This window comes from Panthera onca, chromosome B2 (assembly GCF_046562875.1).
Source record: "Panthera onca isolate mPanOnc1 chromosome B2, mPanOnc1 haplotype 2, whole genome shotgun sequence".
Taxonomy (NCBI): domain Eukaryota; kingdom Metazoa; phylum Chordata; class Mammalia; order Carnivora; family Felidae; genus Panthera; species Panthera onca.
The window spans coordinates 57353256-57375069 of NC_138343.1; the positions used below are offsets into that span (position 1 = coordinate 57353256).

General features: G+C 40.4%; 1 protein-coding gene across 2 annotated transcripts in view; it reads right to left on the minus strand.

Annotated features, from left to right (window-relative positions):
• The window catches only part of LOC132667946 (protein eyes shut homolog), a 577410-nt gene that overhangs the window by 68258 nt on the left and 487338 nt on the right, over positions 1 to 21814 (minus strand). For both annotated transcript variants that reach the window (XM_060617196.3, XM_078447046.2), the window contains 3 exons: positions 18349 to 18531; positions 2689 to 2855; positions 1725 to 1869 (listed from right to left, as the gene is read on the minus strand). In XM_060617196.3, the coding sequence (XP_060473179.3) occupies positions 1725 to 1869; positions 2689 to 2855; positions 18349 to 18531 (495 nt within the window). The remainder of the gene's footprint in view (positions 1 to 1724; positions 1870 to 2688; positions 2856 to 18348; positions 18532 to 21814) is intronic.

Genomic DNA, 21814 nt, shown 5'->3' on the forward strand with positions numbered 1-21814 from the left:
CAATCCATGCTGTGCAGGTGAGGCACAGGGAGACACAGGGTGGTGACTAGCTAGGGTCATGAGGCTTGTAGGTGGAAGGACTGGGTGCATCCCCAGGAAGTTGGGTCTCAGAGTCCACACTCTTATCCTTGAAGCTATACCCAGAGTATTTATGTAACAATTGTGTCTGTAATAAATGACAAGTTTTGAGGACCCCCTCCCACACACACACACAGGTTCTCCACTTCACTGAGCGGAAGATGTGCTTCTTCACATTTACCCATCCCTTTTCTTGAATATAGTATTTGTAAAAACTGATTGATTTGTTATGCCTTTGCAATCCTTTTCAGATTATCTCCTGCTGTGGAAGAACTGTTGAGTTATTATTTGGAGCACAGTGCCTTAATGTGCTTTAAACTCTTCTATAAGACACTCTTTGGAGAATCAGCACTGATTGCATATTCAAAGAAAACGTTTCTTGGAGAGCCTTGGCAGAATGAACTAATTTTATTGGAATATGATGCTGGATTGGCTGCGTTGCCTTCCTATGTCTCACACACATGGCCTCCTGCATCTGTGTTTAGGCGGAAGTCCATGAAGCTGGGGAGAAGGATGCTGCCAGGCAGGCAGAGAACCCAAGTGCCTGAAGTGGTTTTTGATGGCAGCTCCTGTCCTGCAGAGATGTGCATCACATCCTGGTCCCTATACCTTGACTTCTGATGGAGAGTAGGCTGGTCATGGGTGGGTGGCTGAGAACACTATAACAAAGAGTTCCTTGAGCAAATATCCGGAGACTAGGATACATCAAAAAGCTTATTTTCACCAAATGCTCTATTACAACAATTCAAAGCATGTCTTTATCTTATAACTCTACTATGAATCAGCTTTGTACGAGAAGGTCTGAGTCTACTTCCCTTTCTGAACACAGGGAGACGGACTGAGGCAATATGATTATTTGCACAAGCATAATGTTCCCCCTTAATCCTCTTGACTTGTGGTGGCCTCTGTGGTATGGATCAGTTAGCTGTAGTCTGTCTCTCATCTTTGCATCAAGTACATTACAAATTTAGTTGGAGTTTCGATTTTTACTGTGACTCCATGAGATTTACCCTGCTTGTCCTATATTAAAAAGCACCCTAGGGGCACCTGGCTTTTTCAGTCCATTAAGCAACTGACTTCTGCTTAGGTCATGATCTCATGGTTCAGAAGTTTGAGCCCTGTGTCGGGCTCTGCACTGACAGCTCACAGCCTGGAGCCTGTCTGGGATGCTCTCTCTCTCTCCCTCTGTCCCTCCCCCACTTGCTCTCTCTCTCTCTCTCTCTCAATAAATAAATAAACTTAAAAAAATCACCCTATACAAAAAAATCAGCCATACCCCTTCCCCCCTCCCCCAGAGCATGGTCTACTTTTCATTTTTTTCCTCCACAGAATTTATCACCTTATACTACTATATAATTTACTTATCATTTTTAGTGTTTATTGCCTTTTCCCAACTGGAATGTAAACTCACGAGTGCAAGAACCTTTGTTTTGTTCATTGAAACATACTAAACACATAGTACGTAGGTAGTAAGCAACTAATAAACAATGTCCGAATGCTTTCCCTTAAAATCAAGCTTTGATCAAGTCTGATTCAAAAGCAACCCATATTTCTGGTTTTGGAACTAGATGTATATTCGTTAAAGTTTTTTGTTGTCTCCAAATTTGAAACTGGCAGGTGTAGTGTAAAAACAATCCAAGACTTACCTTGAAAGCCATTTTTAAAATCGGCTCCATGGGGTAAGAGATCTGGTGTGTATTCACTGTAGCCACCTACATAAAACTGACTGACGACATTGAGACCAACCAGTCTTCCTGGGGAGATGATGGACTTATTTTTATGATCATCTACCTTCAAAAGGAAAAGAATTCAAAACCTATTAAGAAAAGGAATTAATTCCTCTGGGTGAACTGTTAAGCTACTGTTTTGTTATTTTCCATTAACTTGGCATGAAAAATTCACAATACCTGAATTTTGAAAAAATAAAAAACACCTCACCACTGTATTCTTTGCTTCTCTGCTGGTGTCTGTTACCATGGATATATTAATATAGCAGTCATGGTTTTGCATTTCAATCAAAATCACAGTTCTCCAAAGATTAGGAACTAGCATCCCACTGGTCTTCCTCCATCTAGCCTTGCCCCCCTCCCCTTCCATTCTCCATACAATCACCAGAGTCAGTTGTCAAAAAAAGTCGACTGTGGTACCCAAACCCCTTCTTCAATTTCTCAGTAGCTCCCCATAGCTCTTGATAAAAATCTAAACTTCTTAGCGTGACATCTAAGTCCTTTTATAATATATATCTGGTCTACCTCTTTTGCTCCTCCCTACCTGAAAACCACAATGAACTACTGGCATTCTTCAAGCCCACACTGGGCACTGTTGTTTTTCTGGACAACAGTTTACTTGCAGTTATACTCAAGCATCACCTTTTTGGGGGGAGCATTTCCTGAGCCCTCTCTCACCTTATTTATGTTAGTCATCCCTCTTTCTAATCCCCACACCACTTAGTTGCAAGCATGCCTCTACTGCTCAGCTGTATGGACAGGTCTGTGAACTGCAAGGGAGAAGCATCATGGACCTGTTCCCCTCTCGTCTCCACTGCACAGATCCGACGATATATATAGTGCGGGGCAAGTCTCTGGGACAGATGAAGGGATGACGTTTTACCTTCAGCCAGCCCATCTGGAAGAACCTCCCCAGACGGACTGTGTGGATGCCAAGGCTCAGATCGAGGGGATCACTGCTGATACTTGCTGTGCCCGCTCCCAGGTTGTAGGTGTAAACCACACTGCCCTCACGCAGACCCACGGCCAGGAAGTCATCGCTGTCCAACCCTGGGATGAGAAGATGTGTGGGGCATACTCACTGAGAGGAAATTCAGGAGTCTAGTAACCTTTGCTTTATTGTCTCGTTCTGAGGTATAGACAGCATACAGAAGTTATAACAGACATCTAGCCTCTCAAGGGCACTCCGGTATGTGTGTGTCTGGATATTGTTATTCACACCCCCAGAAACTGTCTGAACGCTAAGAGTTTTTCTTTGAAGCCATGAGGGTTCTGGTCAACCCAGGGGAATGATCAATACATAAAAAGTTGGTATTAAAATCTCCTTTTTGTCTGAATGAAGTTCAGTGTGCACTTTACAATAAATAGAAATTTACAATAGACTAGAACTGCTCTGATAGTTCAGAAGATTCAAAAGATTGAGATAACCTGATTTCAGCTTTGAAATTCTATGATTTGAAGAGAGTTTTGAAAATTTTATTTCCATAATTGCTCAGGATATGCCGTAATTGTTCTATTACAAAAGCTCCTGACCATTTTCCCCTATGACTATTTAGAGGTGGGATGTTTTTGTGTTCCCTTTTCTCATTCTCTCTCCATTAGTTCAGGACCTTCCATGGAAAACAGTGAAATGCAGGACCAGAACACTCAGAATACAGCTCATACAGACCCATGGGAAAAGGGGCAGGTGGTTGGGAGAGATCCAGCATCAGGCACTGGAGGAGGGTCATGGCAATTGTCTGGTGGCACTAGGAAGGTTGGAGATGGTTAACAGTGTAATTTCTGGCAGGTGAGCAGAACACCCATTGGTCAAGGCAGAGCTTCTTAAGGTAGGTGGAGGCAAGAGATCTGTCCACAGGAAGGAGGGACCCAAATATATCATCTAATTTCTGAAAGATGCGTTTGTGAACCTTATTACTGAGGTTTGCAGGTGGGAAACTGAGGCAAGGATTTCTGCTTGCAGGAAGAACCTAAGGCCTGATAGAAGTAAGAGGTTTAATCATGGGGCAAAAAGCAGAAGCGAGTCCTTGAACATAGACGAATTTTGTTGTGAGTATTTACAATCTCCCCCTCCTACATTTGTAAGAGTCATAGGCTGTATGCTCCCTTGGTTTCTGTTGTTAGGCTAAGCAAGGTAAAGGAGACAAAGATCTGCAGGGGTGTGGGTTTCCAGATAGCCTAGGGAGACAGGTTTCCTAAGGCACTGGAAAGTGGAAGACAGACATATTATTTAGAGGTACTTGAACTCTACCTGTGCTTTTCTAATGAGTCTGCCATGGGCCCTGAGCTGGGTTATTTTGGGGAGCTCCTTAGGTGAGTATAATATTGCAGCCAGGGTTGAGAGTCACTGTGTTAAGTGCCATATCATTGCCTAAACATGCTGGGAACTCAGCAAATCTCATTTTCCCTCTCTCAGGTGACTTCTTCCCACCTGCAATGTTGCACTGGGTTAGCTGGGTTATAGATTTAAAATAGGAAGAAGTCCCAGGAGAAAACAGATTCAGGAAGGCAGTAAGGCAGAATTTGGAGAAAAACCACAATTAGAGATTGGAGAAATCTTTCAGGCAGCAGTTGGACTTTAGAAGACACAGGGAAAGAAGGCTGAAGACAGAATTGTAAGAGACTTTTCTGTGGGCTGTGAATAGGGATCTTTTTGAGGCATTCTAGTGGGCATCTGAATTGTCTTTTCAATTGTTCAGATTTTTGGGCGGGAGACGGTATTTTGCCAATGGAACTGGTGGTAGGAGCGTAATTTATTTGAGCCATATCCTTCTCTTTTTTTCTGTCTTGTTGCCATTCTTCTTCCTCGAGTCGTGGAAAGCCTCTATCATGCCAGGTACAACATGACCCTCCAGGTCCTCACAGCCTGGCTGGGAGGAGATGGGAAAATTCTCTCCTGTGCCATGGAGATCAGAGGAGGAGCAGCATGGGGGCAGCCATTATGCGAACAGCCATGTCCCAGGGAATACAAGTAGGATGCACCAACAGGTAGGAAGAAGTGTAGCCAGGGAGCTAATCAAACTGTCAAGCAGACGATAGCATCTTATTTACATACGATGGGGCCATCAGGGTTGTTTTCCTTTTCTCTGACACATCTTCCCCTTTGGACCTTTCCTCAATTGTAATCCCTAATGGTGGGTAATGTGTAGGTAAGAGAAAGGAAAGCAGCTAACTACCATTGTTGGTGCCTGGAAGGTGAACGTTATTTCAGGGAGTTGGAAGTGCTCTAGGGTGATTTTTTGCAAACCTGGAAATCCATCACAATCACTCAAGGAGCTCATCAGAAATAGATTCTAGGGATGTCTGGGTGGCTCAGTTGGTTAAGTGTTTGACTTTTGATTTAGGCTCAGGTCATGATCTCTTGGTTTGTGGGTTTGAGCCTTGCGTTGGGCTACCTCTCTCTCTGCCCCTCCCCTGCTCATGCTCTCTCTCTCTCTCTTTCTCAAAATAAATAAATAAACTTAAAAAAAAACCCCAGAAATAGATTCTAGACTTACCTTATGCCCCTGTGTGAGAATCTTTGGTGCTAGGTCCTGGAAGTCTGTGTGTGTGAATGTGTGTGTGTGTGTGTGTGTGTGTGTGTGTGTGTGTGTATTTTTAACAGCCTTTCCATCTGTTTATGAAGCCTGACTAATATTAATAACTCTAGGAGGGCCAAGTCACATGACCCATCTGTCACATTGGGCTTTGTGTTCAGAAGGGCCTCATGTTTGTTTTAATGCTCTGTTGTCACTTTTTGAAAATCTTTGAGCTGAAGGTTAGGTCCATGTGACAACAAAGCATGAGTGGAAACAGAGGCATTACATACATGCAAATGCATGTTTGTTGTTTCTTGCCACCCCATTCACATGTAGTGTTTGTAAACAGAATCCCCCCAATACTGGGAGTTCAGTGAGACTCAAAATGAGTACAAGGTAAGTGTTTTGCTTCTAAAGACTGAGTAGGGATGCTGCCGACCCACCAAGAGATTATGCACACAGCCTGAACCACAACTTGCTTCCAGCATGGAAAGGCAATGATGATCTCAGAAACTTGAAAGACCAAGGAGCTTAGCCTTCCTTTCTTACTTTCATTACTTCTCTGCATTGGCTAATCACTTACACTGAAAATGGTGACATCAAAGGAACGGGAGAGAGAGGGAAGCCCATAGATACCTTTCTTTTCAGTCTTTCCTCACACACCAGGAGGCCGAGGGGAAAGAGTGTGGACAGAATGTGGGTGTATCAAGAAGTGAAATAAAGACAATTGACTTAATTTTGTGCAGCTTCTCTAGAGTTCTGGCAAGAAAGAAATATACATGCAGGCATAAGCTCTAAAATACCAACTGCATAATTTTGGTGATTCTGCATATGAGTTATATGGTTTTATATTTGCATTTTAAACTGACATAAATAGCAACTAAAAGACACCATAAAGGTTGAGAGACCACTGAGGTAAAGAAGTGCTTTCATTACCTTTTTTATAAGTTTATTTATTTTGAGAGAGAGTGAGAGAGAGAGAAAGAGAGAGAGAGAGAGAGAGAGAGGGAGGTTGGGGCAGAGAGGAAGAGAGAATCTCAAGCACTTAATAGTGCAGAGCGTGATGTGGGACTGGAACTCACAAACTGTGAGATCAGGACCTGAGCTGAAATCAAGAATTGGACGCTCAACTAAGCCACCTAGGTACCCCTCTCATTACCTTTTAATGGCATTTTTTCTTTGCTTTTTCAACAAGGGACCCTGAATTTTCATTCTCCAATGGGCCCCACAAATTACACAGCCTTGCCTGAGGGGGCCCTTTGTTGCCTTCATAAAACAAACTGGGAAAGAAGAGAAATGAAAACAACATTGACCGTGCATCTGAGGCTGTTGTGAGGCTTTTTTAGGTAGATGAGACGTTGAGACTTGTGGGGGCAGATCTGCCTTGGGGTTTGTGGGGTGATGCTGATGCACACGTGGATCCTTAAAGGTCACATAGCTGCTAAGTGGTGCTCTTAACCATTGTCCGCGTAGCAGAGAAAGAGAAGTATGTGTCTGGTTGGAGCTGTGCCCATCACCAACCCTTCCTGAATGTTCCTCTCTGAGGAATAAAAGGAATAATAATATCTCTCAGGAGTTTTCTAAGGATTCAGTGATATTTAATGTGTAGGTATCAGCACAGTGCCAACCTAGCACATAGTAACTTCTCAACAGATTCAGGATTTTTTTCTTTTCCCCTTGACTATTTCCTGATCTTAGCTTTGTGTATCCCATTTTCTTCCGCTGCTTCATTAATACAAAGCCTGGGAAGCAGGACTCCTGGTCCCTGGTCTGTGACCCCAAAGGGAAAACAGTAGAATTTTTCTTTTTTCTTTTTCCTAAAGCTATAGCCCTGATTGCCTCAGTCCATTACTCTGATCTAATTACAATTTTTTGGAGGGTCAACAATGGAGGTGAAGTGAAGTGACCTAAAGGTATGGTTTGTTAGCGTCCATTTATATGTCTCATGTCACTTTCCTGTAACTTAGTGAAGTGAAAATTTCTTGCCTTCAAGCACATAATAATATAAACAATGACATATTTCAAACAACCACCACTAATTGCATCCTCAAATTTAAGTGTTCCTTTATGACATTATTCTCTGAGTAGCTTTGAAGAATATATGGGCAATTTCTATTTTTACATTTGCCAATTCACCAAGTTACAGATGATATTTGGCATTGATACTATTAGATAGAGATTTTTAGTGATTGACACAGTGAGTTTCTTCATGAAAAGAATTGGAACTGAGCTCACTTGGCATGCACAGCACAAAGCCAGTGAATCTTAATGAAACCAGGCTTAGGAAGAAGATTTTCAGACAAAGCAAGGGATATTTGTTGGATATTACTCAGGAGCTGGTGCTAAGAAGGAAGGATTTAGCGAGATTATGTTTTGCAAGTGATAAAGGGGAGGAAGGAAACAAGAGGAGAAGACTTTGGATGAATAGTAGTTAAGAATAACAAGATCTAGGAAGTGAATAAAAATCCTTTTAGAACGTACAGGAAAAAAAAAAAAAAACCCAAACCAAACAAACGTGGTCTCTCATTGGCTAGAAAGAAGAGTCATAACTCAATTCCACAAATATTGTTAAGCAGAGGGCTTTGAAGTGGGTATATTGTGGTGAGCCATATTAAGCATTATAACAACTCATAGTATTGCTTATAAGAAATGTCATGGGGGAAGAAGATGAGACACTGGTCAGAAAAGCATCCAGCCTCATAATGGACAGAGAATAGTGACTTAGCAACAGAAGCAAGGACTTAGTCTAAGTGAAGAGAGGGATGGTAGCCCGGGTAACAATGATGAAAAATGGAAACAAAGGAATGCTTGTGCACTGTTGGTGGGATATAAATTGGTGCAACCACTGTGAAAAAGAGTGTGGAGTTTCCTCAAAAAATTAAAAATAGAAATACCATAAAACCTAGTAATTCCACTAGTGGGTATTTATCCAAAGAAAATGAAAACACTAATTTGAAAAGATACATACACCCCAGGTTTACTGAATCACTATTTACAATAGTCAAGATATGGAGGTGTCCATTGATATATACATCAGGGGAGTAAATGGGGAATAAATGGGGAGATGGGAAAGATGGGTGAAGGGGAGTGGGAGGTACAGGCTTGCGGCTATGGGATGAATAAGTCATCAGGATGTAAGGTACAGTGTAGGGAATACAGTCAATGGTTTTGTAATAGCGTTGTATGGTGACAGATGGCATCTACACTTGTGGACATACCATAACGTATGAATCCTATGAATTGTATGAGTCACTATGTTGCACATCTGAAACTAATGTACATTGTGTATCCAATATACTTCAATTAAAAAAAAAATGGAAACAAGGTGAAGGATGCTGCCATGGATATTCTGGAAGGAAAGATCAAAGAGGTTGAATTTTACTGGATTTGTCTGTTTGTAGCTTGTTTTTAAACCTAAAGGTTTTACTATTTATATCAGCAGTTCTCCAACATGGCTGGAGCATACCAGTACAGCCTCTGATTAACTGGAAGATATGAGCAGGAAGGGGAAATTTATTATGTAGGAGAAAGGAAGGGTATCAAATGTTTCAGATAGTAAGCTCAGGAGAAATACAGGTCACTTTAATCTGAAGGAAAAAGAGAGGGACAAAAACAGAGAGAAAATAGGCAGAACTTTGTAGCACTCCTACACACCATATGGTAATTGTAATGGAATTTTAATGAGAAAAAACATGCAGATTAAGTAACAGTAACAGTTATTAGAGTTGGGCTAATCAACTTCACCTTGAAGGAAGAGCTGAAGAAGAGTAGCTAGTGGTTGGAACTATTGATTCACCAACAAAGTCCTTAAAAGGAGGAATAAGACTCATGTATAAAAGAACCAACTGAAGCCTATGCATTGGAGAGAATTGCTGGGAGCACCTGTCCTGCTGTTTCTTCTGCTGATTCTGGTCAGTCACTGTCTGTTGTAAATCATAGATCTGCTCGAGCATGTGCTCTCACTTGGTCTGCTTAGAAGGATACCCCAGAAATTAGACCCTGGGAAAAGGCAGAAGCTCACTCTCAGGTGCCCTGGTGAAGGTTCAGCACCGTGGGAGGGTTGTTCCTCAGATTCTTGGGCTGTTCCTTCGTTCTTCTGAGGGCGCACATTGGGAGTCTAAGACATTTATAGAGACAGTGCTGTAAAATCCCTGCATATTTTGGTGCTCACCAGTTAACCTAAAGGTTACCATTGAGACTTTTAAGGTCACAGAAGGATGAGAATTCTTGTTCAGATGTCAAACAATCTTTTAATTCCAACAGAATAAAAACTTTCTGAAGTATTTCACTTATGATAAAATTTTGATTTATTATTAGAGAAAGAGTGATTGTGATTTGTTCTTTCTTCAAACTATTCTTCCAATATGGTGAAGTATTATCATGTACTAAATCTAATGGTAATGTACTTGGAACCCACAGAAGTAAGAAGTGCCCCAGGTGTCACAAGGGCAGGAGAGTTTAATCTTGGGTTCCTTGCTAATTGAACCTCTGGCTACTCATTTCCTCTTCTCTCTCTCTTTCGAAAAAATGGCGATGATAATACTAACACAGGATTGTCTCTAGTAATAACTTAAAGTTTTTTATAAGATCTTTGCAAATGGACTCAGAAATTCTAAGTGACAAGTGGATTTCTCCTCTCCCTTCTTCCTTTCCTGTCCTGAGTGAAAGAAGAGATGGGAGAGGAGCCACCAAGATGATTCTGTTTCCTTCTGTTCCAGTGAACCCTGCTTGGTGAACAGTTCCTGATTCCTGTGGGAGTTCCTTCTGAGAAGCCAGACCTTTGGTACAGATGCTTTGTGAGCATATTTGACTATTATTCCAGGGCCTGTAAAGCTTTTAGATTTCTGAAAGAAGGAAGCTGCTTTTTAATAAAATATTCTTGACATTGGTGCACAATGGTGCTGACACAGAGACACCAAGATAAACTTAACAAAGCTTTGGTGGACTGTTCACATGGTCATGAGCATGTATCTTCAGGTTTCGGAGAAGCTAAATTAGATATGAATGAAGAGTTAGATTGGGTAGGATTGATTTTAGGAAAAAAAAAATGGAAGAAGCTTATGAAATTAGAATTGAAGCTAACGTGATGCAAAGCAAAAAATATATCTAGGCTGGTATGTGAGAAATAAGACTCAAAAGAATGAAAGTGTCACCTACTGGAACAATTCACATTGAGTAGTGGAAGATTCTAGACCTTCAAGCCATTTTTACTCCATATTCAGTGACAGTGTCTGCTTTAGTGAGTGCTAAACTACAATTAGGATGTGACTGGAACACACATTCTCGGTTTATCTCAAGATCGGTACGGTACAGCTTTATGGTGGCAAACTCTTAGCTTCCTGTTCTGTTGATATGACCATTAAAGTAAGGATATTCTAGCACTTGGAAAGCATCAGAACCATGCTTTCTGATAGCCATGTCCACGATGCTTGTTAGCCATTGTGTACAATGGAGACCAAGTAGTTTCTACTTTAGGGGATTAGATGATTAAAATGTGGGCAATGTAAACTGGCTACTGTTTGTGGCCAAATCAGGATGCTGTCCTGGCTTCCAGCTGTGCTGGTGAACAGACAGTGAGGTCAGGATGATAGTAACAACAAATGTAACGCTGTGCTCAGAGTACATGAAAATGTGATAAAATGCATATCCTGAGGCTACATATGGCGCATATTTTTCTGTGTTTTGAATAAAAAGACCTGAGACTAGAAAAAGTGGGAAGTCTGGATCTCCCTTGCTGTTTGCTGTCAGAGATGAGAACATGAAAATAAAGGATGTAAACACCAGTTTGTGGGTAGACTTGAATTTCCATAAGGTGTTTGCTTCTTGGAAGTGTAGAACAAACAGTGAAGATGTGGGCTTATAGGTGACTGATTTGCACTTGGCCCCTCCTCTTTTTTTGCCCTCTGAATGTTCTTCTATGATATCAAGGTTACCTCCATTGAACTATGCTTAAACAAACATTCCTTTCCATTATGTATATACATATATATATATATATATATATACACATATATAAAGGGGGGATTTACAAGGATCTACATATTTTTGTCATTTTCAATGCCATTTAAGCACTGGTCAAATGTGACAATTTTCATGTATTTCTCAGTCAGTAAAGGGAATTAGTTTAATGTGTTTTTTTGGACAGTCTTAAGAACTCAAATTATGTAATAACGTAGACAATGTTGACATTATGGTCCAGGATATTTAATTTCATAAAAGCTAAGATTTGATAGTTTGAGGTTGTCAGGAGGAAATTCTCACAATTTCTAGTCACTATGATGTGATTACAGAGGAAAATAATGAACATTTTTCTATAGTAAAAAATATTGGAGATGAGCATACACTGTCAGTTGTGTTACAAGATGCCTCAGTACTATGGAGTTGGGAGATGTGTAACATTAAGGAATTGGCTACAACCTGCTCTCTCATTCATCAGGCATCTTCCTTCTGCCCGATCTGAATCAAGGCTCTATAAAAAACAGGCTGAGCTGATTAGATTTTGTGACACTCCCCCTTTCATTTTTCTTTTTCTCTCCCGTAGATGACATTCATTTCATTTTTCCCCCCAGAAAAACATCAAGCAATATTTATGTGCTCTTATTTCCGTTACAGTTAATAACCAAGGGCTTGAAGTAAATAAGAAATTAGTTGGCATGAAATATAAGGTAACCTTTCATAGTTAATTACTGCAGCATAGAAGACCTACATGCCAGGGACTGACATAAAGCTATGCACACAAAGCACTTAGGTATGTAGATCAAATATCCAGGGAGTTAAATATTTGTGTTCTGAAAAATTCTACCACTGTATTATACCTTTGAAATATAGGCTAATGTTAAGATTTTACCTTGCATTTCAAGGAGGTGAAGAGAGATAGGTGGGCCCCTTCCACCCTTTATTTAGGTCCTACCTTCTTCACTACAATCCACATCAATCTTGATACACAGTATTACAAACTGACCAGGATAAACTCTGTCTTCAGAGAGTCTTTCAGTTAGTGGGAGAATCAATAAGCACGTAATTATTGATTTCTCACACAGTACAATCATGTGAATGATACAGTTGAGGATTCAAAAGATATTAAAGACATGGATTGTCCAAAAGGAATTTAAGATTAATCTTGCTGATGGACAAGATTAAGATTATGAAATTGCCACTATTCTAATGTTTTTGATTTATGAATATGGTAGCTTCATATGATTTGGAGTAGTGATTATGAATGGCAAGGCATAATTATCATGGGATATAAACTACAAATTCTATATAGGCTCTGTGTGGATAGGCTATAAGGAGACCCAAATTCATCAGAGGATGTTGCACAGTATTGGAAAAGGTAGAGAGAACTGTGCTGGGCATTCCAGGCAAAGGAAGCTGTGAAGGTAGGGTGAGAGGGGGTGATGGACCTCAGATGGAAGAAACTGGCCGCTTACACAGAGTGCTGAGCTGGGGACTAGCTCGGCTCAGGCTGGGAGAGAACAGACCTAGGAATGCCAGCCAGTGGGGCTGCTCCAGCACTATTTGTAGGGGATTGGTTGAAATGGAAGGTACAGGGGTGCCTGGGTGGCTTAAACAGTTAAGCCTCCGACTTTGACTCAGGTCATGATCTCACGGTTCGTGGGTTTGAGCCCTGTGTTGGGCTCTGTGCTGACAGCTCAGAGCCTGGAGGCTGCTTCAGATTCTGTGTTTCCCTCTCTCTCTGCCCCTCCCCACTCATGCTCACTCTCTCTCTCTCTCTCTCTCTCTCTCTCTCTCTCAAAAATAAACATTAAAAAAAAGAAAGAAATGGAAGGCACAGAATAAGAAACACACCAATGGGAACAGATTTTCTGACTGGTCTACTTGGACCAGAGTTCTACTTTCTAAATTCCATCTTTTGTATCAGTTATGTACCTCTCTTCATTCAGTGATGGCTGTTTTTCAGACTCTGTGATGGATGCTGTGTATACCAGACATGGTTTCTTAACTCTGACTTAGTATTGTTGGTTAACAAATTTTAAGTAAGTCTGTTGTGACTCCCTAAATCGATTATAAGTTTTGGTGTAACAGGGACCATGGATTTTTGCATTTATTCTTTCAAAAACTGTAATGAGTGTCTGTATGTGACAGCCACCCTTGGTATAAAAAAGAGAAGCCACTGTTCTGGTTCCCAAAGAGATCCAGACAGTTAAAATAAGATAGGATAATCGTTACCAGCAAACTGCAGTGACATCAATTCTTAAATTTTCCTGGAAGGGTTAAAGACTTCAAAGAAGAGTGATCTTTTGAGCTGAGGCTTAAAGGATAGAAGTGTTTTGGAAGCATGAAAACGAAGTGTGGACGGCCCAGGAAGGTGGAACGGCCTGGTCAAAAGCTCACACATGGAGGACACAATGACATGATGTAGAATGTACACATGTACCTACTACTGCTGGGTGCAGGGTAGAATGAGAGAAAATGAGATTGTGCAAATAGGCAGGGGCTGGATAAACGTCTGTACATATTATGCAAAGGATCTTAGCTGGGACATTGTGAAGAAGCATGGTGATTGAGCAAGATCAGTTTGGATCTGAATGTTAGAACAATCCCCAGTAGCAGGCGGGGAACAGAGAGGAAAGAGGCTGGGCATGACTGGGCAAGGAGACTGGGAAGAAGGTTATTGCTGTTGCAATAGTCTGTGATAGACTAAGCACAATGAGGAGAAGAAAGAATAAAGAAGGAGAGAATAAAAAAGCAGCAAATGGGAGGTAAAATGGACAGACTTTGGTGTTTGATAGAACAGTGGAGACAAAATGTAGAGAAGACAAGGACCTTTCCTGTCTTATTACTAAGTGTATCTCCAGCACCTAGAAGAATGCCTCATCTAGGCTCTCAGCAAATATTTGTCAAAATGAATTAAAGGGAGAAATCCAGATGGTACCTGGGTTTCTAGTTGAAGCAGACTGTTTACTATGGCAGTTGCCAACTGAAGAGATACAGGAGGGGAAGACAATGTATTCACCTGTTGGCCACTGTGGGGCATGTTGGTGGTTTCCAGAAGAGCCAAACTATAAGACATACATTATAAGGGAGTGGGGGGTATGGAAGGAAGAAGAGCTAATAAGAGAAATGACAAATATGACTGCAGAAACATAGGGATAGAGTTAGGTTAGGTTAGAATCACAAGTTGAGTGAGGCATTTTCAAGCTGAAATGTTTGACAGGGTAATTTGTCCAGAGAATTCAATGAGAATGAAGTCTGGCAAAATCAGTGCTCAGCTTTGGAGAACTCAGGGAGGAATATCATCAGTGTTGGGAAATGAAGGTCCTTTGCCTTTTTGTGTGGATGTGTCAGAGATTACAGGTTGGTTTACATTTCCTTTATATAAACTCCGTAGCCCTGTGCATCTTTGAACCTGAGAAAGATAAAGGCAGCATACAAAATGGTGATTTTAGTAGTAACAACCAAAAAGCAGGTCAGAGATTGATGTTCCTAAATAAGAAAAATACCTAAATGTGGACATAATACTGTTAAAAACAATGACTTAGATCATAGTCTCTTATACAGAATAGACAATTGCAAATAGTATTAATAGTAATCATAGTAATTGTTTTTTAAGTTTATTTGTTTATTTTTGAGAGAGAGAAAGCAAGCAGGGGAGGGGCAGAGACAGAAGGAGAGAGAGAATTCCAAGCAGGCTCTGTGCTGTCAGTGTAAAGCCCTACACGGGGCTCAATCTCATGAACTGTGATATCATGGCCTGAGCAAAACCAAGAGCCGGATGCTTAAACGACTGAGCCACCCAAGCACCCAATAATTATGTTTTAAAGTAATGTGTCTTTCTTTAATTAATAACTTTATGCAACATAATGATGAATCATCCCAACATATGACATAATGAGCAATAATAACTTATCTTAGTCATTCTCCATATATGGTCTAATTTAGCTGGTCCCTACAGGTTTTGAGTAGTTGCTCTCAAATATTAGTTACATAAAAAGCACTTAATGTGCTTGATAAAATTCTATCTTTTGATTCAAGAGGGTTTGAGAATTAGTATTTTAACAAACACCCTCATGTGATTCTGACACAGGTGTGAAGAGGTCCTACTTAGAGAAACATGGCCTTAAAAAAAGCTCTTTAGTGCTACTTTCATTTTTTAAGCTGGTGTTCTTGCTCCCTCACGTGGTCCAGTGCGGAATTGCATATTTCAGAATCTCATTTTCACTCCTTAGAAGATAGAGCTCCACAATATATCTACCTATTATCTAGCCTTTATTTAGCCTTTCTATAAACCTAAAAATGCAAGCACAGAGTGAACATTCAGGTCCTTACATGTAAAGTAGATGACTAGAGAAGACCAAAAAAATGTCATATGAAAGCTTCCACAATTTACAAATGCTGTGGCCAAAACATTGCTTTGTCTGTTTTTTTTTTGTTTGTTTGTTTTTGTTTTTGTTTTTTTTTGAGAATTTTAAAGGAATCTCTGTAGAAGAGTACTGAAGAGTTACTTGGTGGGAGCATTTTCATGGACCCAGTGTTTATTCTTTACTTGGTTCTCCCTCTGCATCTTTCAGGATTTAGAAGATTTGTTTTTAAAATGAGACAGACCCAGGGTCTTCCCTGTTCATTTGAATTTTTCATCTGCCAGTATTTTTTGGGGGGGGAGGGAGGTGAGGAGGTGCCAATTAAGAGGATATAATTGATAAACATGTGATGAAGGATGTATGGAGTAAAGAGGGGTAAAAACTCCTTCTTATTTCCCTTTCTTCCTCCCTGCCTTCTAGCAGTCATTCAACAGATATTTATTAAAACCACCTGAGAGGCTTTATGGGTGATGTAGTGATAACGGGACACCATTTTTATGAACGAGAAGAGAAATTTAGTAAACCAAAGTTTGTAATAAAGGGTCTGTGCTCTAAATGTAGGGCAGGCTATCAATGCTCAGAGGCAGGGGAGATGGATGTAAGGGGTGGGAGAAGGGTAGCCATTGGGGAAATCCTAATGCAGAAGATGGCATCTGAACTGGAAACCCCCAAGAATGGTTACTTTTTAAAACCTTTGTGCAACTGTATTGTTGTCTTACATATCATACAATTATCTGTTTTTATGGTGGGTCTTCTATTCATTTATTCAATACTGCTCGTGTGTTAGCCAGTGTGCTAAGTGTGGGTATATGAAGTTGAGGATTGTCTTGTCTCTGTCCACATAGAGCTCCCATTCTAGTAGTGGAGACTGACAAAAATAAACTATATAAAAATAGATTAAAAATTATAAATTAAGGCATCGACTTTGAAGAAAATACACAAGAAGCTGGGGTATAGCATAACTTGGATGCAGTGTGATAATATCTGTTCTGAAGGTGGCTGGGGAAGGCCTCCCTGAGAAAATGGAAGCTGTCATGTTTACTGAGTCCAATTCTATTTTAAAAACTTTTCTTGTATCAACTATGTTAAGCCTCACAACTCCATTGGAGAATGTGCCATTGCTAAACCCATTTGAAAAGTGAAGAAACTGAGGCACAGAGACATTAAGTAACTCGACACATAATTTGTAAGTGGTGGAGACTGGATCCAAGTCTACACATCCAGGCCCCACAGGCTGCTCAGAGCCATCTCCTGTCAAGGCAGAGGAAAGAGCCTGCACAACATCTCTGAGACAGGCAAGCACTTGGTGGTTCAGGTTCTGGGAGAAGATCTGCAGGAGATGAGCGAAGAGACGGGGAGAGCTTGAGGTTGGAGACAGAGACAGGGGTCTGGTCCTACCCTCTGAGAACAGGGTAAGGAGGTCTAGACTGCATTTGAAGTACAGTGGAAAGTCACAGGTGGGTTTTAACCAAGGTTTTTAAAAAAGTAACTCTTGGTGCAACTTGGAGAATGGACTACAGGCAGGAGACGTGGTGGGGGGACTAGTTCGGAGGAGGTCATACAGTTTGGCACTAGAGGTGGAGAAGAGATTCAAACAGACTTTGGAGGTGAAATGAACAGCATTTCACATGATAGAGAGCCCCCGCTGCATCCTTCCCGAAGTGGCTGGAGGCGGACACACCACCCTTCACTTGGAGTGTGGGCTCTTTTCAGCCATGTGCTAACACAGAGCCCGATTTTCAGCATTAGAGATAGTCACTGAATGAACTGAAAACAACAGAATATGGGAGCACTTAAGTAACTCATTGAGCATCCAACTTCGGCTCAGGTCATGATCTCAAGGGTTTGTGGGTTTGAGCCGCATGTTGGGCTCTCTGCTGTCAGTGTGGGGCCCACTTCAGATTCTCTGTCCCCCTCTCTCTGCCCCTTCCCTGTTCTCTCTCTCAAAAATAAACATTAGAAAAAAAAAAAAAAGAACAGAATATGTTATTTACCCTAGCAAAATAGAAAAAATGGTTCAGAGAGAGGTCTTTTTCTGGTGTAGTATGTTGATTTCACAGATGAGAATACTGAACTCAGAGAAGGTAGGTGCTTAATTGCTTAACTAGTTAGCTGCTGACTTGGGAGTAAAATATATGCGCCTTTCCTTGATCCCACACATGCATAACTTATTTCTACTTGTTTCTACTTGAGACAGACAAATTTAACTTAGAAGTTGATTTCCCACCAATTCTAGGGCAATGGAGTACTTTATTACAGGCCGAGCACTTTCTTAATTATTTACTTCTTTAATTTGGAATGGTTTCCTTTGAGGGCAACCATACCCATTTTACAACACATGGTGAAATGATATTCTTGCTGGGAAATGCCCTTCTCTCCTTATGTATGGAAAAGGAAGACATAGGAAAGGACAAATCAATAAGCTCACCTCTCACGTGACTTACTCACCGTCTCTACCCTCATGTTTGCCTGTAGGAATTCTTGCCCTTGATTATAAGAAGTAGCCCTGGTGTGCACAGGGCTTCAGAAAGGGTCAGGGAACTTCAGAACACTGGACTACAAGGAACCTGCTCGAGGCAGAAAGCATGAGGAGGCTGCATTTAGGCAAATGTCTCCTTTATCCACAGCCAATTAGGGTATCCACGAAGAATTTCGTATTCTGAAAGGAGCTAAGCAAGTCCTAGAGGGTTCAATTAATCTTACCATGGCCCTTCTGTCCAGTGAAAAATATTAAGTTATTTTGCAGTGCTGAGTGATTATTTGCCAGCTGAAACTTCAAGTGGAATTCATAATCGAAGCCGATGTCTGGGATCCGTGAATAAGCCAGGAATGAAGTGTATCCAAAGGCATCTGTGCCACTGAACCTGGGCTGAGTAATATTAACAGCTGTGGAAAAACCCAAACCAAATAGTTAAAATAAACCTGCACATGTACTTGTAAAAGGAGGGCAATGTTTTGCTGATGCATCTGGCCGGATAGGCTGTTTACTATCACATTAATGAGACTTAAGTGCCCTTCAGCATTGAGCAACTAAGTGACTCAATGGGGAATTTCAAAACCAGAACAAAGAAAGTGCAGTGTTTTGAGATCCTGTATATAACCCTTTCCCTTGCATTGCCTTCCTACATAATGAAGAATTTACTTAAAAAGCAAAGCCCTATATTGTAGGGTAATTTTAGAAATAAGAAAGATCAGCAGCAGCCAAAGTATTTGCCAAGGTGCTTTGTAAATATGATTTGGCATTCAAACACTGGCTATGACTTAAACAGGAATTCACAGCTTGACACAAACTGTGCTTTTCTAATCCTGCACTTCTGGAAGAGACAATGCCATACATCTGGGTGGGAAAGGCAAGAGATGGGCAGGAAACAGATCAGTTTCCATCACCATATTGTTAATGACCAAAACTTTTCTTTAAGCAGAAATCTTTGTTTAAAAAAATATGTTTATTCTTACTCTGTTAAGATGCTTATTACAAAATGAAAGCATAGACTTCAATAGGACTGAAACTGTAGGGAGATTTAGTAGAAACAGGAAATGGTTAAAAACGAAGTTCAAGAGCCAGTGTGGACAAAACAATTTAATTGAGAGGTACTGCTAACCGGCTAGGCTCTTTTCGTCCTGCCTCTAATCTTGTCTCCAACTTTGCTCTTTTATTGCTGTTTTGTTTGTAAATAGTCCCAACTGGCTTTTATTTCCCCTCTCCAAGAGGACTATAGGAAACAGGAAGGGGCTTTTGATCCCGATCCGTCTGTTAGGGATGGTATTCCTGGATTAAAAGATGTTCCTAGGATTTATTTTTATTAGTTTGAGACAGCTTGATAGAGGGAAGAACTCCTTATTTTGGTTACCTTATATTGCTCCTTTCTCAAGAGATATTGGCTCTCCCGGGAAGTTGTAAAACTAGAAGTTTTATAAGCCTTAAGAAATATCCTCACTCTGGTGATGCTTAAAACAAAAGAGCTTGTTGTGTCTGGTTATAATTGTTTAAACAGCAAATAACTGTACTATCCTGAGGAAAGTGATCCTACTTATTGGAGGCTTTTATTTCTGTTTGCTTCATGTAACCATTCAAGTAGGGTAATGTGTGGAATCAGCCGAGTAAGATTTTGCTAAAATCTTATCAGTTTATTCCTTGGGATGCGTGGTCTCTGATGTTATTTTTCCTCAAAAGTCACCAGAATCTGAAGCAAGAATTTGAAACATATCACATCTTATCTTTATTTTTTAGCTAATGAAGTAATATATAGTTTGTATTCCAGAGACATTAAAGCTGTTCCTATCCGGGATTTCCCTTGGGGTAGTATTGTACGTATAGTAGTTCAAGGAAATGAAATGTACTGGCATTGAAACAAGATAAAAAACTAACAGAGTTTTGATGTTGCCATTAAAAACAATAGAATTCAACTACACTTAATATTAAAATAGAGGAATTTTGTTTTTTTTAGGAAGGACTTTTTAAAAAATAAATTTCTTCTTGTTAACAATTTACAACTAGGTCTACTTAAAGTTTTAATACATTTAGGTTAGATCAAGAGATGTACATCTCAGATGCACCTCACTGTCAGATGCTGTGCTAGATGCTGGTAACACAAAGATAATAAAGCACGATCTCAAATCCCAAGGAACTAGTGTGTGGTCAATTAATTTATCCAAATGAACTGGATGGAAAGTGGAGTTGAAAGGTGATAAGAAGCAATTCACCTGGCAGATAAAAAGGAAAGATCATTTCAGGTCGAAAGAACAGCATGTTTCCAGGCGGGGAGGCCCAAACAGCATGTCATAGAGTATACAATTTTAGAATGAAGTATAAAAAGGAAAAGTAGAAGCGAATGTAATGAGATAGACAGGGGTCAAATTATGAAGGGCTTGATATTTTCTCTACAATCTTTAAGTGGTTGGGCTATGGTCAGAGTTGCCTTTTAGAAATGTCATCTAGTGATGCAATGTGAAGGTTGGATTAGATGGAGAGAGCTGGAGGACCAAACTTGGTTAAGAATGAAATTAGGGGCATGCCGCTCAGTCAGTTAAACGCCTGACTTCGGCTCAGGTCATTGTGGGTTCAAGCCCTGCATCAGGCTCTGTGCTGACAGCTCAGAGACTGGACCCTGCTTTGGATTCTGTGTCTCCCCGTCTCTCTCTCTGCTCCTCCTCCCCTGCTTATGCTCTGTCTCTCTCTTTCAAAAATAAATAAATGTTAACAAAAATTAAAAAAAAAAGAATGAAATTAGGACTTTGATGACACCAAGAAATATAACAATGAATTAAGCTTACACTGAGTTGTAGATGTGAGGAAATTTACAGGTCATTCAAAAAATAAGGGAATGTGTGATATTTATATGAACAGTGAATAGAAATGTGACACAATTTCATACAACTGAAAAGAAATGTGACACAATTTCAAATACTGAAAAGAAGTATAATGTATACTGAAGACTGAGGATAACCATGCCCACAGGAATGGATCTGTCACTTCCCCGGGCATTTCTTAGTCTAATGCTACACTGTCAAATAATGCAGCAACTCACCACATGTGGCTGTTGTGCACCTGAGCTGTGGCTCAGCTGACTGAGATGGGCTTAGTATGGAGAAAAGAATGTGAAATATCTTATTAATAACATTTTATATGCATTCGATATTGGGTTAAATAAAATATATTATTAAAATGAATTTCACCTCTTTTTACTTTTAAAAATGTGGCTACTAAAAAACAAAATTATAGAGGCAGCATTCAACTGAATAGCACTGCAGAGAGAATCACATATCTCTAGGCAGGTAAGATGTTGCTCTAAACCCTTAGTTGTGATTTACTTCAAGGCGCTTTGTCTTGTGGCAACTCTGAGCCTGTGAAAAGATAGGGCTTCTAAGGGAAAGAATAGGAATCAGGAGAAGGGGCCAAGGAATGTCTAGCCCACTTGTGAAGAGTCCCCTGTGTCCTCATGCACACTGTCTCCATTACACTTGATCAGGCAGGAGAACACCGAGGGACCCAAATTAGAAAAAGAGGGCATTCAACTTTACAAATGATTCTTTCCAGTTCTTGAAAGTAAACTCTTTATGATCTTCAACCAGGCAACATTTGGTTAATTTGATTACTCTATTACACAAATTCCCAGATCAGACTTCTAGAAGTGTCAGTCGTCATCAAATCAGTAGATTGAACAGATTG